Raw genomic sequence first — 16613 nt, 5'->3', positions numbered from 1 at the left:
TTTTCAATTCGGCTCCCGGGTTCATATGCTCCCTCTACCAAGAAAAAATTCTACATGTACATCTTCACAATTCAACTTTTTATCTGGCAGCATACACCCCCTTACTATCATGCTGCTGGATAAGAGAGTCCTCTGCAGCAGTAATGGAAACACCAAGTAAAATCTGCTCTAATTCATACCAAGATTTCAAGGAAACACTTGGAATTTTGAATTGTATCATTGTATGCAGTGTACATCTCAATGCTGGGAAATGACTCTCAAATAGAACAACTTCTTTTGTCTTGTTTATGATCCTGCACCTATTGGTTTGCAGATATGAGCACCACTACATCAGTTTGCAGCATCAAAGTGCATGTATACCGAGTTAATAGATGCTGAATTTGATATAACAGTCAATCTTTGTGTACGACACAACACAATGATTATTAACATTTGCATGTTTCAGACATCTCATGTCAGCACTTCAAAAATAAATGAGACAACTCTCCTCAACCTTCGTGACAAGATTCTTGTAGTATTACTTATTTTATAGGTGCCAGAACTTTCACTGATAAACTATATACTCCCTCTGATTCATATTATTTGACACTAATATAGATGTACCGACACATTTTAATTGTAGATACATCCATTTTAATGGCAAGTAATAATATGGATGAGAGAGTAACAAAATTTAAATCTCAGGACCTTTTGAACACGGTACCATTCTCAACATTCAAACTTTCAAAGTACATAACCATAATCCTTAAGAATGATATATGAAACAAGTGGAGGAAGTACAAAATAATGAGCCAGGCCAATTGCCACGGCTCAAGGTAAAAGGCTTCTGATGTTGCTGACTTGCAGATCGCATATAAACATAATCACTAAGAATGATATCGTGGAATTATGAAAAGTGGAGGAAGTAGAAAATAATGAGCCAGGCCAATTGCCACTGATGTTGCTGACTTGCAGATCGCAAGACTAGTCACCAGGTTGTCTGTTGAGCATGATGCACCCAGCAAAGAGCGTGGGGGATTTCAACAGCAGTTTGATCATGTTTGCACAAAAGATCAACCAGTTGATTATCCTCTACCAATAGGATATTTTGTAGGACACGCTGACACCACAAAACAGGCTCAAAAGCACTCTCAAACATATCAGTAGCTTGATAACAGGATTGAGAACAAAGCCAGCACTTAAGAGGAAGAGAAAATTGAGCAGCTAGAACATAGATGATATTGAGAAGGCCTAGGAACTAACAGGACAACTTCACACATTAGTGAAGCAGCACAATGTACCGCAGCAGTTTCAAGCAAAAATAAAGATCAAATCTCCATATTACTTTGTCTAGGTTCGCAACACATGGATTCATAGTTGACACGACAAAATATAAGGATTCTTAACATCAAACCATCCATGTTCAATGGGGCACAACATAAGATAGGTAGATAACTAGATGTACTCAGATTCAAGTATCAAAACTCAACAGCGCCAGAATACAATAGAAGTGAAATGCAATCTAATCTTCCTCCTCGCCCTCGTTCTCAGCGATGTTGAAGTACCGGAGCTCGTACACATTGCGTTCCTTGTTGGCTGCAATCACACGTAGCCAGTCCCTCACGTTGTGCTTCTTCAAGTACTTCTTGGTCAAGTACTTAAGGTACCTGATAAGACAAAGAATGATGTTATCAGACTGAACAGTAACAAAATAACACAATTGGTTACAAGACTTGTATTGGGTAACGGGATAATCAATCAACCACTCAGGTATGATTAAGTGAACCAAATGTTCAGAAAATGATATTCAAAGTGTTCCAAAAAGTAATAAAGCTGGACTTACACTGAATTGTGCAAGCAAAGTACTAACAGTAGTGTCATGACAATGTGTAATGTGCTAACTTTCAAGTTCTAACAACTGTTAATGCTTCAAAAATACTCTAATATTTGGAAGGACCATATGTAGAAAGGTCTGAAAACTATAAAACGAACCCTAAGAGTAATCAAGAACAAATCATTGAACCATGAAAAGATAATTCTGCAGTCATGTTGTGGGGAATTGCCAACTCGGCATGTGTAAGCAATCCAGAACTTATACAGCATTTATAGCATTTGTAAGTACTGCATATACAGCATCAACCAAAACAAACAACCTATAGTGGCATAATGTTCAGTGAAGTCAATAACATTTACGTAACTACAACAATGTGACCAACCATCTGACCGAAACAGGCCCGAGCCGCGTTTTCCTAATCAGAAGTTTATACATACAACATCACTAGATACTAGCAGCGCAAATAAAATAAATAGTGCGCATGCCACTACACAGATCATCACGAATTCAGGGACTGCAAGCATGGTGTATCTCATAGTAAAGGAACAATTGGATCTTGGGAGCGTGGAAGGCGCGTATACCTCTTGGAGAAGTTGCCGTCGGAGGTGACGGTGACCTTGCTCTTGTCGCGCGTGACGGTGACGGAGTCGCCGAGGTTCCCGGCCTTGCCGCCGGCGACCTTGATGCGCTCCTGCAGGAACTTCTCGAGCGACGCGATCTCCATGATCTTGTCCTCCACGGGCTTGGTGCAGTCGATCACGAAGGAGACGGACCCCTTCTTCTTGCCCTTGGCAGCCGCCGCCGCCGTCGCCGCGCCGCGAGCCATCTCACCTTCTCTTCCTCCTCGGCCTACGCTCGGGCTGGTGGTGGTGTGTGTGGCGGCGCGCAGGCGGCTAGGGTTTAGAAGGGCGAGGGAGAGAGGGGTCGCGAGCTATATATAGGCCTTGTGGGCTGCCATTCTCGCGGGCTGGCTAGTTGGGTTTGGACGATTAGATGGGCTTACATATGGAACAGCTTGGGCTTAGATTGGGTCGCTGAACACAACCTGGGTCCTGTATTTCACCAACCACGTGCTGTTTCTCACCATAAATAATAATAAAACTAGTAAAAATGCCCGTGCGTTGCTACGGGATAAAACAGATGAAATAAACACCACCTCTATAGATTCTCCCTTCTACTCATACATTTACCCTCTCTAGTAAAACAAAGAAGTGATGGCTTTGGTTTTTGTCTTAGTTGGGACAAACAATCCTTTCATGTGCAACTGTCTCCTTAGTGAGATCCCTCCCTATCGATCTTCCAAAAAAAATAGGTGTAGGGCTAGGTCTCCTGGCGTCGTCGTGCTGGTCGTGGAGGCAGCGCCGTGTCGGGGTGTGTGTGCTACAGCTCGTTCCCCACTCCGGCGTTCTCCTTTGCGGTGGAGCCAACGAGCTGGTGGCAGAGTCTTCTTGTTGGCCAGTTTTGGTCGGCGAGATCTTTGTGGTGGGTCTGGGTCGGTGAGACGGCAGCGGTGACCCAGCCAGTGCCTTTTGTCCTCCGGGTCTGCCTCCGTCTCGGCAGTGTTTCCTCCAGCACAGCTCGAGGGCCCGGGAGGTTCTACAGGAGTGAACCAGCCGGCGGCGGCTACCACTTCTGGTAGCGACGACGATGACCTGTGGGATCCTGTGCTCTTGGAGCAGGGTTTGCGGTATGTGGTGGGCAGGTCTCGCCTCAATCTCTTTCTTCGTTGGGAGGAGGCGGCGGATCTGCAGTCCGTCGAACACGGGGATGCTCCCCGGCCGACGTGCCCCAAGGTTTCGGCTCCGGCGTTCAACGACGGGCTGCAAAATCGGCTCACGACGCTGATTCAGCTATGGTGTTTCGGCGGATGTCGGTGTGTTGGTGGCTCTTCTTCCTTCCATCTGACAGTGCTGCGGCGGCGGCGGTGGATGACGAGCAGCGATGCTGATGTGTGCAAGGGCCTCCAAGGGCTGAAATGTTTTTTCTTTCATTGGGGGGTCTTTGTGCAAAGTTCCAAGGACACCTGTGTCTCTAGGTCCTTCTGGTTTGTACTACGTGTGTGTGGTCCGTTTGTACTTGGTCTTTGATATGAACACGTGGTTACTTCCTCAAAAAAAAATATTTTCCAAAAAAATTTGTGGCAGAAGAACATCCCATACATAATTGGAATATCATCCATTGATAAAATGTTGCAACATTGACATACGAGATTGGGAACAGGTCCACAACCGCAGAGAGAAACAAATTACCATAACCGATGCAAAGCTAAGGAAACAAAGAAATTCATAAATTTAAATAGATCTCAATTAACCTCATGAAATATATTCTCCAATGTCGGTATAAGAGTGATCCATATTTTTATCTAAAAATATATTAACATGAATGTCGCTGCCACACATATATAGGAGCCAATGCAGCTCAACATCACCAGCTCCTGTCGCTCCAATGTTATCCCAAAAAAAAAATGTCTTCGCCTCATATTTCCACTCGTTTCTCCTTCTCTGTGTGTGCTAGTCGCCTCAACCTTCAGCTCCAGTACTCTATCTTCGTTACTGGTTTGTGTGCAGATCTCGACTTAAAATCATGTAGAATTATCGATGGGATCATGGTAGTGCAAATAACACAACTGATGATCCATTCATAATAGGATGTCACCATAAGCAAACAACAACAATAACATCAAAGCCTTTTTCTCAAGCAAGTTAGGGTAGGCTAGATATGATACCCAACAGAAAAGAGAACAAAAACAATGAGAAAGAAAGAAAAGAAAAAAAGGAAGAAAAAGAAAGAAAAGGGTAAAAAGAAAAAGGAAAAAAAGAAGCGAGTGTGACTAAGGTTCCGGCACATGGCTAATGTCACCATAAGAAAAACAGCGGAAATTTAATGTGTCAACAAACCTGGATCCTTCAATATTGCATGACAATGAAATCAATCTCCAGAGTTTTGCACTTGACATCACAAAGCTCATCGATATTGAATAAGATACTGTGTATTGTGTCCATAATTTTCTTCTTCGTAATAGTTCACTCATCTTCACAAAGTTCTGAAGAGCTGAAGAGTATAGTACACCAACACTTGGTAATCAATCAAAATAGTTGTAACCTGGATATAAATAAATAGTTGTGTAAGAATACTAACCAAAATAATTTGAATTTATCTAACATCCAAGAGTATTTAGTCTTTCCTGAAGTAGCTAATGATGCGCCACTACTCTGATTAGCTAGAGTTGCTTAAAGATCTGACGTCCTACCATGTTGAAAAACAGGAGTATGTCCAAACTGTGCAAATTGTTGTTCTAGTTGAAATAATTACATTGTGCAAGCCTCCTTATACTGTAATCTGCTACTACAAAATCACCTTTTCAGGCTTTCCCTTTTGCCTTGTACCAACGTTAAGAGCAAAGTTTTTATCCCAAGCTTCGTCTAACATGGGGTTGAAATAGTAAATGTCAATGGAAAAATCCATAAAAATCCTATGGAATCATAATAATGCTGATTGGCAGTTCAACGCTTCTAATTCAGTTACCCCTGTATACTTTTTTTTCACTCTATGTCTCTATTGGACACCAAAACTCATGCCAATCGGGGGAAAATGTTTGCTCCCTCATATGTTGTGCTATTCACATTTAAGTGTATAACACATGGGATCAAAAAATCATACTTCCTGCTCCACATTATTCATTATTGAAAATGTGGTTCAAAGGACAACTTTATTGGGCTACAGAATTTTAAGAACTGATATTTCCAACATAAATCAGAGGAAGACCAGTTACCTGTGGGGGAGATCTAATCCATTGAGAATCTTCCTTGTGTATGCAGAGACTTGTGAATCTCACAGTTTATACTTCTGATAGAGAGATGAATGATAACCTTTTGTAACAAGCTCAATAAAAATGTAGAGTTTTGCTTCTTCATGCATTTTAGTTTTGAGCATCGTTGCTAATGTACACAAACAATGATTATTTAAATAAAAATTTCTTGAATCGGAATAAATAACAAGCAACATCAAAAGGAGTGCTGAATATACATTGTCAGTCCCATAATACTGGACTATATTTTTATGTTCAAACAACAGATACTCACAACTATTACACGTATCAGGCTTCTTGGTAGGACATGGTAGCATTCTGGGGTTACTGATGCCATGAGTTCACTCGGTTAGTGAAACTCAAATTATAGTACCGTCTAATATATTAATTAATAGCTATGAAAAATATTTCTAAACCCAAAATATTCCCTAAAAGCAACCTTAGTTCTCCCTGTATGAGTCAAACAGTAATAACAATATCATGGTCAGAGTACTGTATGAGTCATGTCGAGAGTAGCTTCCATCGCAAGTCTGTCCAGATTACTGTGAGGTTTATGACTTACCAATAAAAATATTCAGACCATGTCGCGAACCATGTCATCAGCAAATGAACATGTGTTATACAAACATGTTACTATAGCAGTAAGAGTTCCAGTGCTCTACTCGCATGCCTGGTCGTTCTAAATTACAGAATGGACATGGTTTGAAGGGCTAAAGTTAAGTGCCATGCAATACTATATTTGCGATACTCCTTGATCATGTCTATAAGATAAATATTTTTATGAAATAAACAGACCACTGCTTATCTGAATTGCTCTGAGCACCTACCCACGAGCCAACCAACAACGAACAGAATTGGTCAAATATATGTTTTATACTATGTACTTGTAGAATGATTGTGGTATAATGTTGTGCACTTGTAAACTCTAGACACTAAATGATGAGCTGCACAGCTGCACCCATATACCATGGCTGTTTGGACTATCTAAGCATATCTTTAATTAAATTAACCCAAATGTGAGGCGATAACAGGTTTATTGTTAAGTTATGCCTAAATTTGGCAGAAGACTGCAGTACCTCCATGGATCCATGAGAAATCAAAACTAAACAGCACGCTGGAAGGGGAAAAGACGAATAATGATCATGTGGATAGGCCTGGATTGGACCTGGGCGAGGCAGCTTCTTGACCCCCTTATCGCACAACGAAACTGAAAAAAAAATGTCTTCCTGCCAATGAAACAGACTACAGAGCGTCAACATTTATCAAACTGAAAAGGTTTGTTCTTGCAGTGAGTAGGCACCTACTTAACTTCACTTCCTCCTAGGCTTATTTACTTGGCCGGCTGGAATATATTTCTCTTCCCTCCATCCTTGCCTTGCGCAAATAAAACGCTTCCACACCGATGCACCATGACCACCTTTGTGTTGTGTAAATCTACGAACTGAGAACCCGGCCTCATGTGCATATCTTGTGTAAAACGCCTCTCCGTCCTCCCAGCTATCAAAAAACATTCCAATCCTGGGCTGCAAGCTATCGTCGCACTCAGGCTCATATGTTGACCCCTGCAAAATACAGATGTATCTATAAGTATATATAATGATGGAGCCAGATTGAGCATTACACAGTACTTCCACAAAATGGGAGGCTATTGGATTTCTTTGGTGTCATTTAACTATCACAATCAGGTGTCCCAGACCAGGTCACGCCCTATTAAAATTATAGACATGGGATAGATGAAGTGATATGGTAAACTGAGATCCAATTAAAAAAGTTAACAGAAGATGTACCTTTAAACTGCTCTCAGCATCATGTTCAAGTGTTATTGCTGTTGTTGATCCTACACTCTGAGCAAAGCTTTCCAACGGTGCCATCATGGGCTGTACAGTACAAAAAAAATTGGACAAGTTAAATAAGGTACAAATGACATACTTGAAGCTTAACATAGCTCATAATACTCTATTAATAGTCTGATCAGACTGTCGGTTGCCGGATCTCTACATACCCGCGACAAGTCTGCGATGGAGGGAAGCGATTTGGTATCGCTCATAACAGCTTAGTTATGTATCATAGATCAACCGGTAAAACAATTATACAAACAAACCTGAAGGTGCTTGGTTCCCAAGATATCCTTTGATATCTATGTGAAAAAGGTCAATAGCTCCCATTAAAACGTGACTTGAGATCATCTGTAGGCTTGCTTGTATACAAATAGAGTGGTTAGCAATTTGTCAAACACTTGAGGCCATATCCGGAGGTCTCGAACAAAGTCTCTATGTTAATTACCAGAGGCAGCAAGCGCGAGGCCCTGGACAAGGATGATGGCGCTGAGGCCCAGCCACGGCAAGAGGAAGGTGCTCTCGGTGGCCTATCTCTGCCCCACCTCCTCCGCCAATGGCCCCTTCCCGCCACCGCCGGGGTTGAACCCCGCCCAGTCCGCTGCTGCTCGAATACCAACGCGCGAGATGGGGCGGCGGGCGAGATAGAGGGTGGGGTGGACCTCGAGATGCAGCGGCCGGCGGCTGGGGTGGGGGCACTCGGGCAGAGCGTCATCTTGGAGGCCATCAAGCGGCCGCTAACGATGCGGAATCCACAGAGGACGAATCGGCCAGAGGAGACACCGCGCGGTGTCCATCGATCCACTTGAGGAGGATGCCCTCCGGGGCGTCGACGGCGGCGCGTCGCGGGGGTTGCAGAAGATGGGGAACAACAGCGGCGAGGGCGAGGAGCCTTGGGGAGGCGGGGTTGGGGGGGGGGGGGTGAGGACGGGAATCCTTGGCGTGCGTGCGGTGGAGCACAGCCCATGTTTGCCATGGCCCATTGGTGCGTGCGGGACGGGAGTAGCACGAGGACGACCAAAATCTAGACGTATTGAGAGGTAGGCAGAATAAGGAACATGTTCCTTCTTTTTAAGTAGTGTAGATGTAGAAAACAGGTGCTGTTTTTTTTTTGCGAAAATTCCACTGAATATTAATAATTATCAACAGCAGTACAAAGATCCTTAAAAGTAATAAAAATTATAAATAGGTCAATGGGCCACCTAGCGACGACTACAGACACTAGCGCGAGCCGAAGGCGTGCCGCCGTCCTCGCCTCTCCATCACCGGAGCCATGTAAAGCTTGTCCTAGTAAAGCTTGTTGTAGTAGACAATTCTGCTGCATCTTTGGCATGATTTCTTATGATTGGAAAGGAAAATTTTGGAAGAGAGTGGATTTGGTGACCACGTGTATACGTGAGCACGCATCCATTACCGTTGGATTTGCTTTAAGATTCGTGACTTCACACACGGCGACCAAACGGCGTGGAATCAATCTGACACCACCTCCTGTGTGCTCGTGATGATTAGCACGTACTATCCTTTTTTTTTGTGAATGGGGTCTTGTGCAGGTCACCTCGGCAACTTGACGGCCATCTCCAAATCGGGATCAACGGGAGCTTCATGGGAGGCCATCCAGTCACCAGGAGCTCGATTGGAGGTATGGCCCTCCAATTCCAGCCAGCGCTAGCCCGAGGGTTGGCCATGGTGGCCCAATTCGAGTCAATGAGGGTTGAGCGCCTCTAGTAGTTCACCGAGCGGAATCTTGGGATTGGGCGAGCTCGGGATCTTGGGACGTTTCGCTTTACTGTGCAGGTCAGTTGGAGGTGGGATTTGCGAGCTAATGCGTGCCGTCCGCTGTAGTTGCGGCCGTCTCCGCCTGCTGTAGTCGCGACTCGCCACCGCCGCTTCAGTCCCGGCCGCCGCCCGCCGGCGAGAGTCCCCACCGCCGCCCGCCTGCGGTAGTCCCCACCGCGGCTGTAGTCTCCATCGCCACCTGCCTACGGTAGTTGTTGTTGCCGGCCTGATGTAGTCATGGCAGCCGCCCGCCTGCAAGCCGCCATTCCATGCCGTCTCCGAGCTCACGGTGTCCGCCATGGTCGGAGCTGCAGAGGGAGGTGAGGATGGAGGTGACCTGCTCGGATCGCCCTGTCCGATTTCGGAGCTCCCGCGTCTGCTGCTCGGTGCTCGGCGGCGGCGAATGCGTCGTGCGACGACGACGGCCTGCCACGCGGCTCTATGTTCGGCGGCGACGCCGACTTTCCCGTTGCGTCGTACGGCCACGGCGGCCGCCCACTCGGCTATGTGCTTGGCGGCGACGGCAAACTCCCCGGTGCATCGTGCGGCGACGGCGGCCTCCCGCGCGGTTCCGTGCTCGGCGGCGACGACCTCCCCGCTGCGTCGTGCAGCGACGGCGGCATCCCGCGCGGCTCTGTGTTCGGGGCGACGGCGGCCTGCTCCTCCTCTCTTCCTGTCTTGGAGCTGTTTCCCGTCGTTGTTTCACAGAGATATATGTGGTCGAGAGCAGTTGGGATAAGGTTGGGTAGCACATGTGACCGAAGCGATGCGTATTTTCCTAATATGCTAACCGTCGCACAGAAGCCTCACAGAGATATGTGCTGTCTCCTGCTTTTTCTATGCGCGAGGACGTTGTCACGCGGTGGATGCGGACGAACAACTTCTCAGTAGCATATCACCTCACGGGGAAACAAGCGCCGTTAGGCACATGTCAACTTCTCGGCGCGTGCTCACGTATACACCCGGTCACCAGGCTTCATCCGAATTTTGGAATCCCTCAAAAAATGGAAAATGGAAACTAGAAGATGTTCGGTTGGATTGCAAATGGCTGGACCAGATCAACCCTCCAATTGTTCCATGCATTTTGAAAAGAAAGGCCCGCTCCGTGCTCTGAAAAGTGCTACTCCCTCCGTCTTATGAAGTAGATGGATTTAAATTTTGGTAAATCTTAGACACCTTCCTCGAACGGACTTCGAGGGAGTACTTTTGGCCTGAAGTTGTACCTTTGAGGTTTAGTTACGAGAACATTTAAAAAAAACATTTCAGTTTAATGTTATTGTCATAAAAGATATGTGATGGTCTATATATCTTTGGAAAGTACGATCAGTATAGCAATCTTGTCATCAAGGTTGTTAGGTTGAGGACTGTTTTCTCATTTCTTTCTAAAAAGTGTTGACTGTTATACTAAGTTCAACATATCTACCAGTCCCATTTTACCCGCACGATCCTTAAAATAAATGTTGTTTCAAAGTTCCGGATGAAAAACTGGACCCAAACAGATGCGTTGCGCCCGCGTGACCCTTAATTTTTCTTACGGGGGTCGGAAAACGAGGGGCCCCAAACCGCATATACAATGATTTCGTGGCCGACCCGATCGTACCGTCTATATCGTGAAAGCCTTTGGTGGGAAGGAACACTCAGCCCACGTAAAGAAATTTCAGCCCGCCACAACCAAGCTGTTTCGAAAGTTCGAATGCATCGCTTTGATGCAGAGGTTGAAGGCCATTTCGAAAAAAGTTGCATCGCTGCCGCGCTGCATTGCATCCCACCCACTCCTTTTCGATTCCAACCGGCGGAATCTCACCCGTCGCACCCATTCCCCACTCGTGGGAAGTCGCCACTCACGGACCCTGGTCATGCTCGTGTCGGGGGTGCTCGTGGCCGCAATGGTTCCCGCTCGTAGCTACAGGGCGACATCAAGCTAGGTGGCCCATCCTGTCCGTGCCAGAACAGTAGTTATCGCCCTGTCGCTGATTTGGATCGCACCACCACAAATCAACGGCGATGGTTCTTCATTCCCCATCGAGGTATAGATGTTTAAGGATCATTCGATTTTTACATAGGATTTCTATGCTACCGAATGTGTCAATCTCTATTTGTGAAGATTGCGGAAGCTTGCGAAGACAATTTACTCATCGGAGTAACGCAGCCAGCCTAATTGTGTTCAATGACTATCAAAAGCTCTCTGCGGCGATGAAAGTCGTTGCATATGCATCCCGTCCGACTACGCTGATGAGTACCTACGCATTAACAAAGTCACGACCATCGAGTGTGTGTACGCTAAGATCATGCTCTTTGTCTTCGGTCTGACATATCTGCAGCTCCCAACAAAGAGGATACAAAAAGGTTGATGGTGATGAATGAGAAGCCAGGCGTTCTTGGGAGTATTGACTATATGCATTGGATGTGACGAACTACCCGAAGGCATGGCACAAACAGTATTGCGGAAAGAGTGGTGATCCAACAATTGTGCTTGGAGGCAGTTGCTTCCGATGACTTATGGATTTGGCATTGTTACTTTGGGTTGTCGGTTCTCTCAATGACATCAATGTGTATCAATGTGTTGCATAAGTCTCATCTTTTTACTCGGCTAGCTAGTGGTGATACTCCAGCGTGCAACTACATCGTCAATGGGCATGATTACACGATGGGCTACTATATTGCCGGTGACATATATCCTCCATGGTCAACATTTGTGAAGAACACTCCACAACCAACAATAAGAAAGCAAGTTGAATTTGCCAACACATAAGAGGCAATCCGAAAAATCATCGAGAGAGCTTTTGATGTTTTACACACTAGGTTTGCAGTTGTTTGATTCTCAAAAATATGATCATTGAGAATGAGATGGATTCGAACTTGGAGTTCTTTTACGACAACGTTGGTAGCTGTGTGAAGCCAACAAGAAATACGGATCATATCCAAGCATTTCTTAAGACATACCGGCAGATTGAAGACTCGGGAACCTATCATTATTTGTTTAATTATTTGGATTTAAACTATTGATGTAATTTAGATTATTGGTGTATTATGTCATGTTTGAAACATTCATATTTTAGTTTATATTGTTGTTACATTTGTATTTTATTATATCCTTAAAACGTGTTTACCGCGTCGTTTATACGTGTTTTAAAGCCTATGGATAAGATGCAAAATAATTGTTGTAGTGCCATTGAAGGTATATTTTTCACAACATATATGATCAATGGCGGAGCTTGCCAATGTCGTGTGGGGGCAAACCATAAAATTGCATGGTCTCGGTGCAAAACGCTAGAAGAAATTCTACTACAAGGCTTGCAACAAAAATGCTTCACTATTTCTTTACAAGATGGGGAGGGGGCGGTGCCCCCCCCCCCCCCTCACCCACCCACCCCACACACACACACTTGTACATAGCTATGCCTAGTGGCTGTTAAAGAAAAATTTCATGGTTTTATGTATGTAGGCTCATGTATGCTATACCGCGAAGAGATGCTCTGGTTACAACGCTCGCGGATTGATTGGTTGAAAGAAGGTGATCGCAACACGAGATTTTTTCATCAGAGGGCGGTCTGGAGAGCCCGTAAAAATAAAATTGTCAAGCTATGTGATGAGATGGGAGTAATCATAACTGTGCCATCGGACATGCAGAGAATGTCAGTGTCACATTTTAAGTTCTTATATACGCGTGATCCAACACTCGATCACACGAATATAACTAGTCTTATTTCGGAAAAGATCTCCCAGGACATGAACGATTTGCTTTGCAAGGAATTTTCTAATAAGGAGATTGCAGATGCTCTATTCCAAATAGGACCCTTAAAGGCACCGGGACCGGATGGTTTTCCTGCGAGGTTTTTTCAGCGAAATTGGGATGTACTCCAAACTGAGATTATAGCGGCGGTCAAGGAATTTTTTGTTACTGCCCATATGCCCGAGGGAGCAAATGACACATCTATTGTTCTCATCCCAAAGATTGACAAACCTCTGAGTCTATCTGATTATCGCCTCATTGGACTGTGCAATGTCCTATATAAAATTGTGTCGAAGTGCTTGGTGAATAGGCTCCGACCTTTACTTGGTGGCGTCATCTCAGAGAACCAAAGTGCATTCATACCCGGCCGCATGATTACGGACAACGCATTGGTGGATTTTGAATGTTTACATTACATGGAACATGGTACATCTGCAAATTCTAATTTTTGTGCTTACAAGCTTGATTTGTCTAAAGCCTATGATAGAGTGGATTGGTCCTTTCTGGAGAACACATTGCATAAGATGGGGTTTTGTCGCCGGTGGGTGCAGTGGATAATGGCATGCGTGACCACGGTGAAGTATTCCGTAAAATTTAATGGAACCCTATTGGAAGCTTTCTCTCCAACTCGAGGATTACGACAGGGGGATCCTTTGTCCCCTTTTCTATTTCTATTTGTGGCTGATGGTCTGTCGGCGTTATTGCAGAAGGAGGTAGATGACGGTGGTATCTCCCCAATTAAGGTGTGCCGCAATGCCCCGGGTATTTCTCACTTAATGTTTGCGGATGACACCATGCTATTCTTTAGAGCAACGGAGGAACAGGCTATCCGTGTTAAGGATGTGCTGGAGGTGTATGAAAAGGGTACGGGACAACTTATAAACCCTGCCAAATGTTCAATCATGTTTAGTACTGTATGTACGCAGGAGGCTCAGGATATGGTTCGTACCTCTTTACAAGTTGTCCAGCGGGCATTTGAGGATAAATATTTGGGTCTCCCCACACCTGAAGGAAGGATAAGCAAAGGAAAATTTGAGAGTTGCAAGCCAGGTTGAGTAAATGGCTGATTGATTTGGGTGACAGTACTTTATCCCAAAGTGCACGTGAGATTCTAATCAAAGCTATTGCTCAAGCAATTCCTACATATGTTATGGGTGTTTTCAAATTACCTGCTTCGGTCTGTGATGATCTTGAGCAACTAATTCGAAATTATTGGTGGGGTTCGGAGAAGCGTAAACGGAAGATGCATTGGGTCGGGTGGCCAAGGATACTACGCCCCAAATCACAAGGAGGTTTGGGTTTCAGAGATATGCGTATGTTTAATCAAGCTCTTCTGGCACGTCAAGCTTGGCGCCTCATTAACTTTCCGAATAGTCTTTGTGCCAGAGTTCTCCGGGCTCGGTATTACCGTAACGGTGAAGTGATTGACACGGTGTTCACGGGTAATCCTTCGCCTACGTGGACGGCGATCTCACATGGTCTTGAATTATTGAAGAAAGGTATGATATGGCGGATTGGTAATGGCCGAAGTATCAGAATTTGGCGGGACAGTTGGCTCCCGAGGCAGGAGTACATGAAGGTGCTATCGCCCCGTCGTAGCTGTCGTTTAAAGTGGGTATCCGAATTGTTGGATGAGCAGTGGAAGACTGAACTGGTAAGGCATATATTTTACCCAATTGATGCTGATGTGATTCGGGGTATCAAACCAGCTCGTCAATTTGATGACATTCTAGCATGGCAACCAGAGAAATCTGGAATTTTCTCAGTTAAAAGTGCATATCGTCTTGCCTTTAATCAATCGCCGATTCAATGTAACTTTGCGGCAACCAGCGCTAGGCCAGAGGGGGACGACGAGTGCTGGCAGAAAATTTGGAAAGCAAATGTACCCCCAAAGGTGCGCATGTTTGCGTGGAAGGCAGCCTCCAATGCTTTGGCCACGGAAGAGAATAAAAGAGCTAGAGGGATCAAGGTTACTGGTATGTGTCGTCTTATATGTGGATCAGAGAAGGAAGATAGCCGACATGCACTATTTTCGTGTGGTCATGCAAGGCAGCTGTGGGCGAAGATGCACGATATTTGACAGTTACCGTCAATGTCTGAACTTGACACATGCTCAGGGACGTGGCTTAGAACGGTAATCACAGTGGCACAACCCAGGATGGTGGAAGCAATCATGCTAGTCGCATGGAGGGTGTGGTTTGCTCACAATGAAGCTACACAGGCGAAACCCCTTCCTCATGTCGATGGATCGATGCGATTCTTAGTAAGTTATCTGAACTTATTTAGACAGACTCGTCAGCTGTCTACCGAAGAGATCCTAAAGGGCAAGCAGGCGGCGGGTCCGGTGAACGTGCACCCAACAAAATCCAATGCTCAAAAAGTTAAACCCCTCACTTGGGAGAAAACGCCGCGGGGTTGGGTGAAACTAAACTGTGATGGCTCTTTCTGTGAGAAGGATGGCACTGCTGGTGCCGGCATGGTACTGCGAGATGAGGAAGGACAGGTTATTGTCTCGGCTTGTCGTCAGTTGTACAGATGCTCTGAAGCTCTTGAAGCGGAAGTACATGCTTGCAGAGAGGGACTTGCTCTTGCCCAACAATGGAGTGACAAGCCAATGGTGGTGGAGCTGGATTGCGCCGCTCTAGTTGATGCTATCAACAATCCTATGCTAGACCGGTCGACGTTTTCGTTTCTTATAGCTGAGATTAAAGCTTTAGTTATTTCTGGTGCTAGTACTATTTTTTTTGTAAAAGTGGATAGAACACAAAATAGGGCTAGTGATTGTCTTGCATCTTTTGCGAGACAACAGGGTAGAACTTTGATATGGAACGATTCAGGGCCTGATTGTCTTCGTCAGGTCCTCGAATCCGACCTGCTTGTAATCCCTATTGAGTAATAAAACCCACTTTTACCCGCAAAAAAAATGTAAGAAGAAAAGAGGAGAAAGAAAGAATGGATGCAAGTATTTATCTCGGCGATCCTTCTACATGGTGTACCGGCTCTGATCACGGCCCCGGCGAGAAGTATCACTGGCGCAGATGCTTTGTACCAAAATTCTCGGCCCACAAGTGATTTGCAAATCTTTGCATCAGCGACATATATACCCACCGCCAGCGGCTGAGCGTGAATAAAACACAAGAGGGCGCCAATTCTAGAGAAAGACAAAGTATGCATGAAAACACAGCTAATCATAGTATTGGCTAATCATATGGCTGTATCATGATGAGACAGATTTTCTGTACACGCAAAAAGAAAAGATGTATATCTTTGGTGCCGCAGAAAAAGAACATTGCTAATGACCAAAAGGCAACCGAATAGGACAAATAAAAAGAGAAAGAAATGCTATTAGGTCCTTCTTAGCTTTGAAACCAGCGTTTGTATCTTCATACCTGATTTTGGAATCAGTTAAATATAATAGGTTCATTTGGCTATTGCCCTCTTCCTCTTCATTAAAAATAGCATCAATACATCTAAATTCTAATTTACCTAACCTGGACAGGGGCATCAACAACATCCCAATCCTTACGAAAATAATCAGAACCTGACCTGGGTAGGGCCAAGGCGTTGGTCACTTGGTCAGTACCATATAGCTGTGCAACAGGCAGGGCCAGAGCAGCAGCACGCGAGATTGCGGATAGTGTACACCCA

The 16613-nt window shown here is 45.1% G+C and overlaps 1 protein-coding gene and 1 long non-coding RNA gene across 4 annotated transcripts; both read right to left on the bottom strand.

Moving 5' to 3' along the window:
- Positions 1-1288: 1288 nt before the first annotated feature.
- Positions 1289-2732, bottom strand: LOC127331542 (large ribosomal subunit protein eL22z). The gene is made up of 2 exons (XM_051357715.2): positions 2395-2732; positions 1289-1646 (listed from the first exon to the last, which is right to left on the bottom strand). Exons 1-2 carry the CDS (start codon positions 2637-2639, stop codon positions 1502-1504), a joined length of 390 nt encoding a protein of 129 aa, XP_051213675.1. The 5' UTR covers positions 2640-2732; the 3' UTR covers positions 1289-1501.
- Positions 2733-4431: 1699 nt separating this feature from the next.
- On the bottom strand, positions 4432-7590 carry LOC127331541 (uncharacterized). 3 transcript variants are annotated; one of them, XR_011751468.1, is made up of 4 exons: positions 7409-7590; positions 6926-7183; positions 5586-6863; positions 4432-4915 (listed from the first exon to the last, which is right to left on the bottom strand). It is a non-coding gene; the product is annotated as an uncharacterized lncRNA (long non-coding RNA). The 3 variants fall into 3 exon arrangements; XR_007869861.2 differs by having other exon boundaries at positions 5586-6847; positions 7409-7589; XR_007869860.2 differs by having other exon boundaries at positions 5586-7183; positions 7409-7589.
- Between the last annotated feature and the right edge of the window lie 9023 nt (positions 7591-16613).

The sequence above is a fragment of the Lolium perenne genome, chromosome 2 (assembly GCF_019359855.2).
Source record: "Lolium perenne isolate Kyuss_39 chromosome 2, Kyuss_2.0, whole genome shotgun sequence".
Lineage (NCBI taxonomy): Eukaryota > Viridiplantae > Streptophyta > Magnoliopsida > Poales > Poaceae > Lolium > Lolium perenne.
The sequence above is the reverse complement of the archived record's forward strand: the minus strand, read 5'-3'. Positions and strand labels throughout refer to the sequence as shown.

Excerpts from the sequence above, each read along its gene's own strand:
- LOC127331542 (XM_051357715.2), bottom strand. The coding sequence starts at position 2,639 with ATGGCTCGCGGCGCGGCGACGGCGGCGGCGGCTGCCAAGGGCAAGAAG. Across the intron at positions 1,647-2,394 it reads GACGGCAACTTCTCCAAGAG|GTACCTTAAGTACTTGACCA; the intron begins GTATACGCGCCT and ends TTGTCTTATCAG.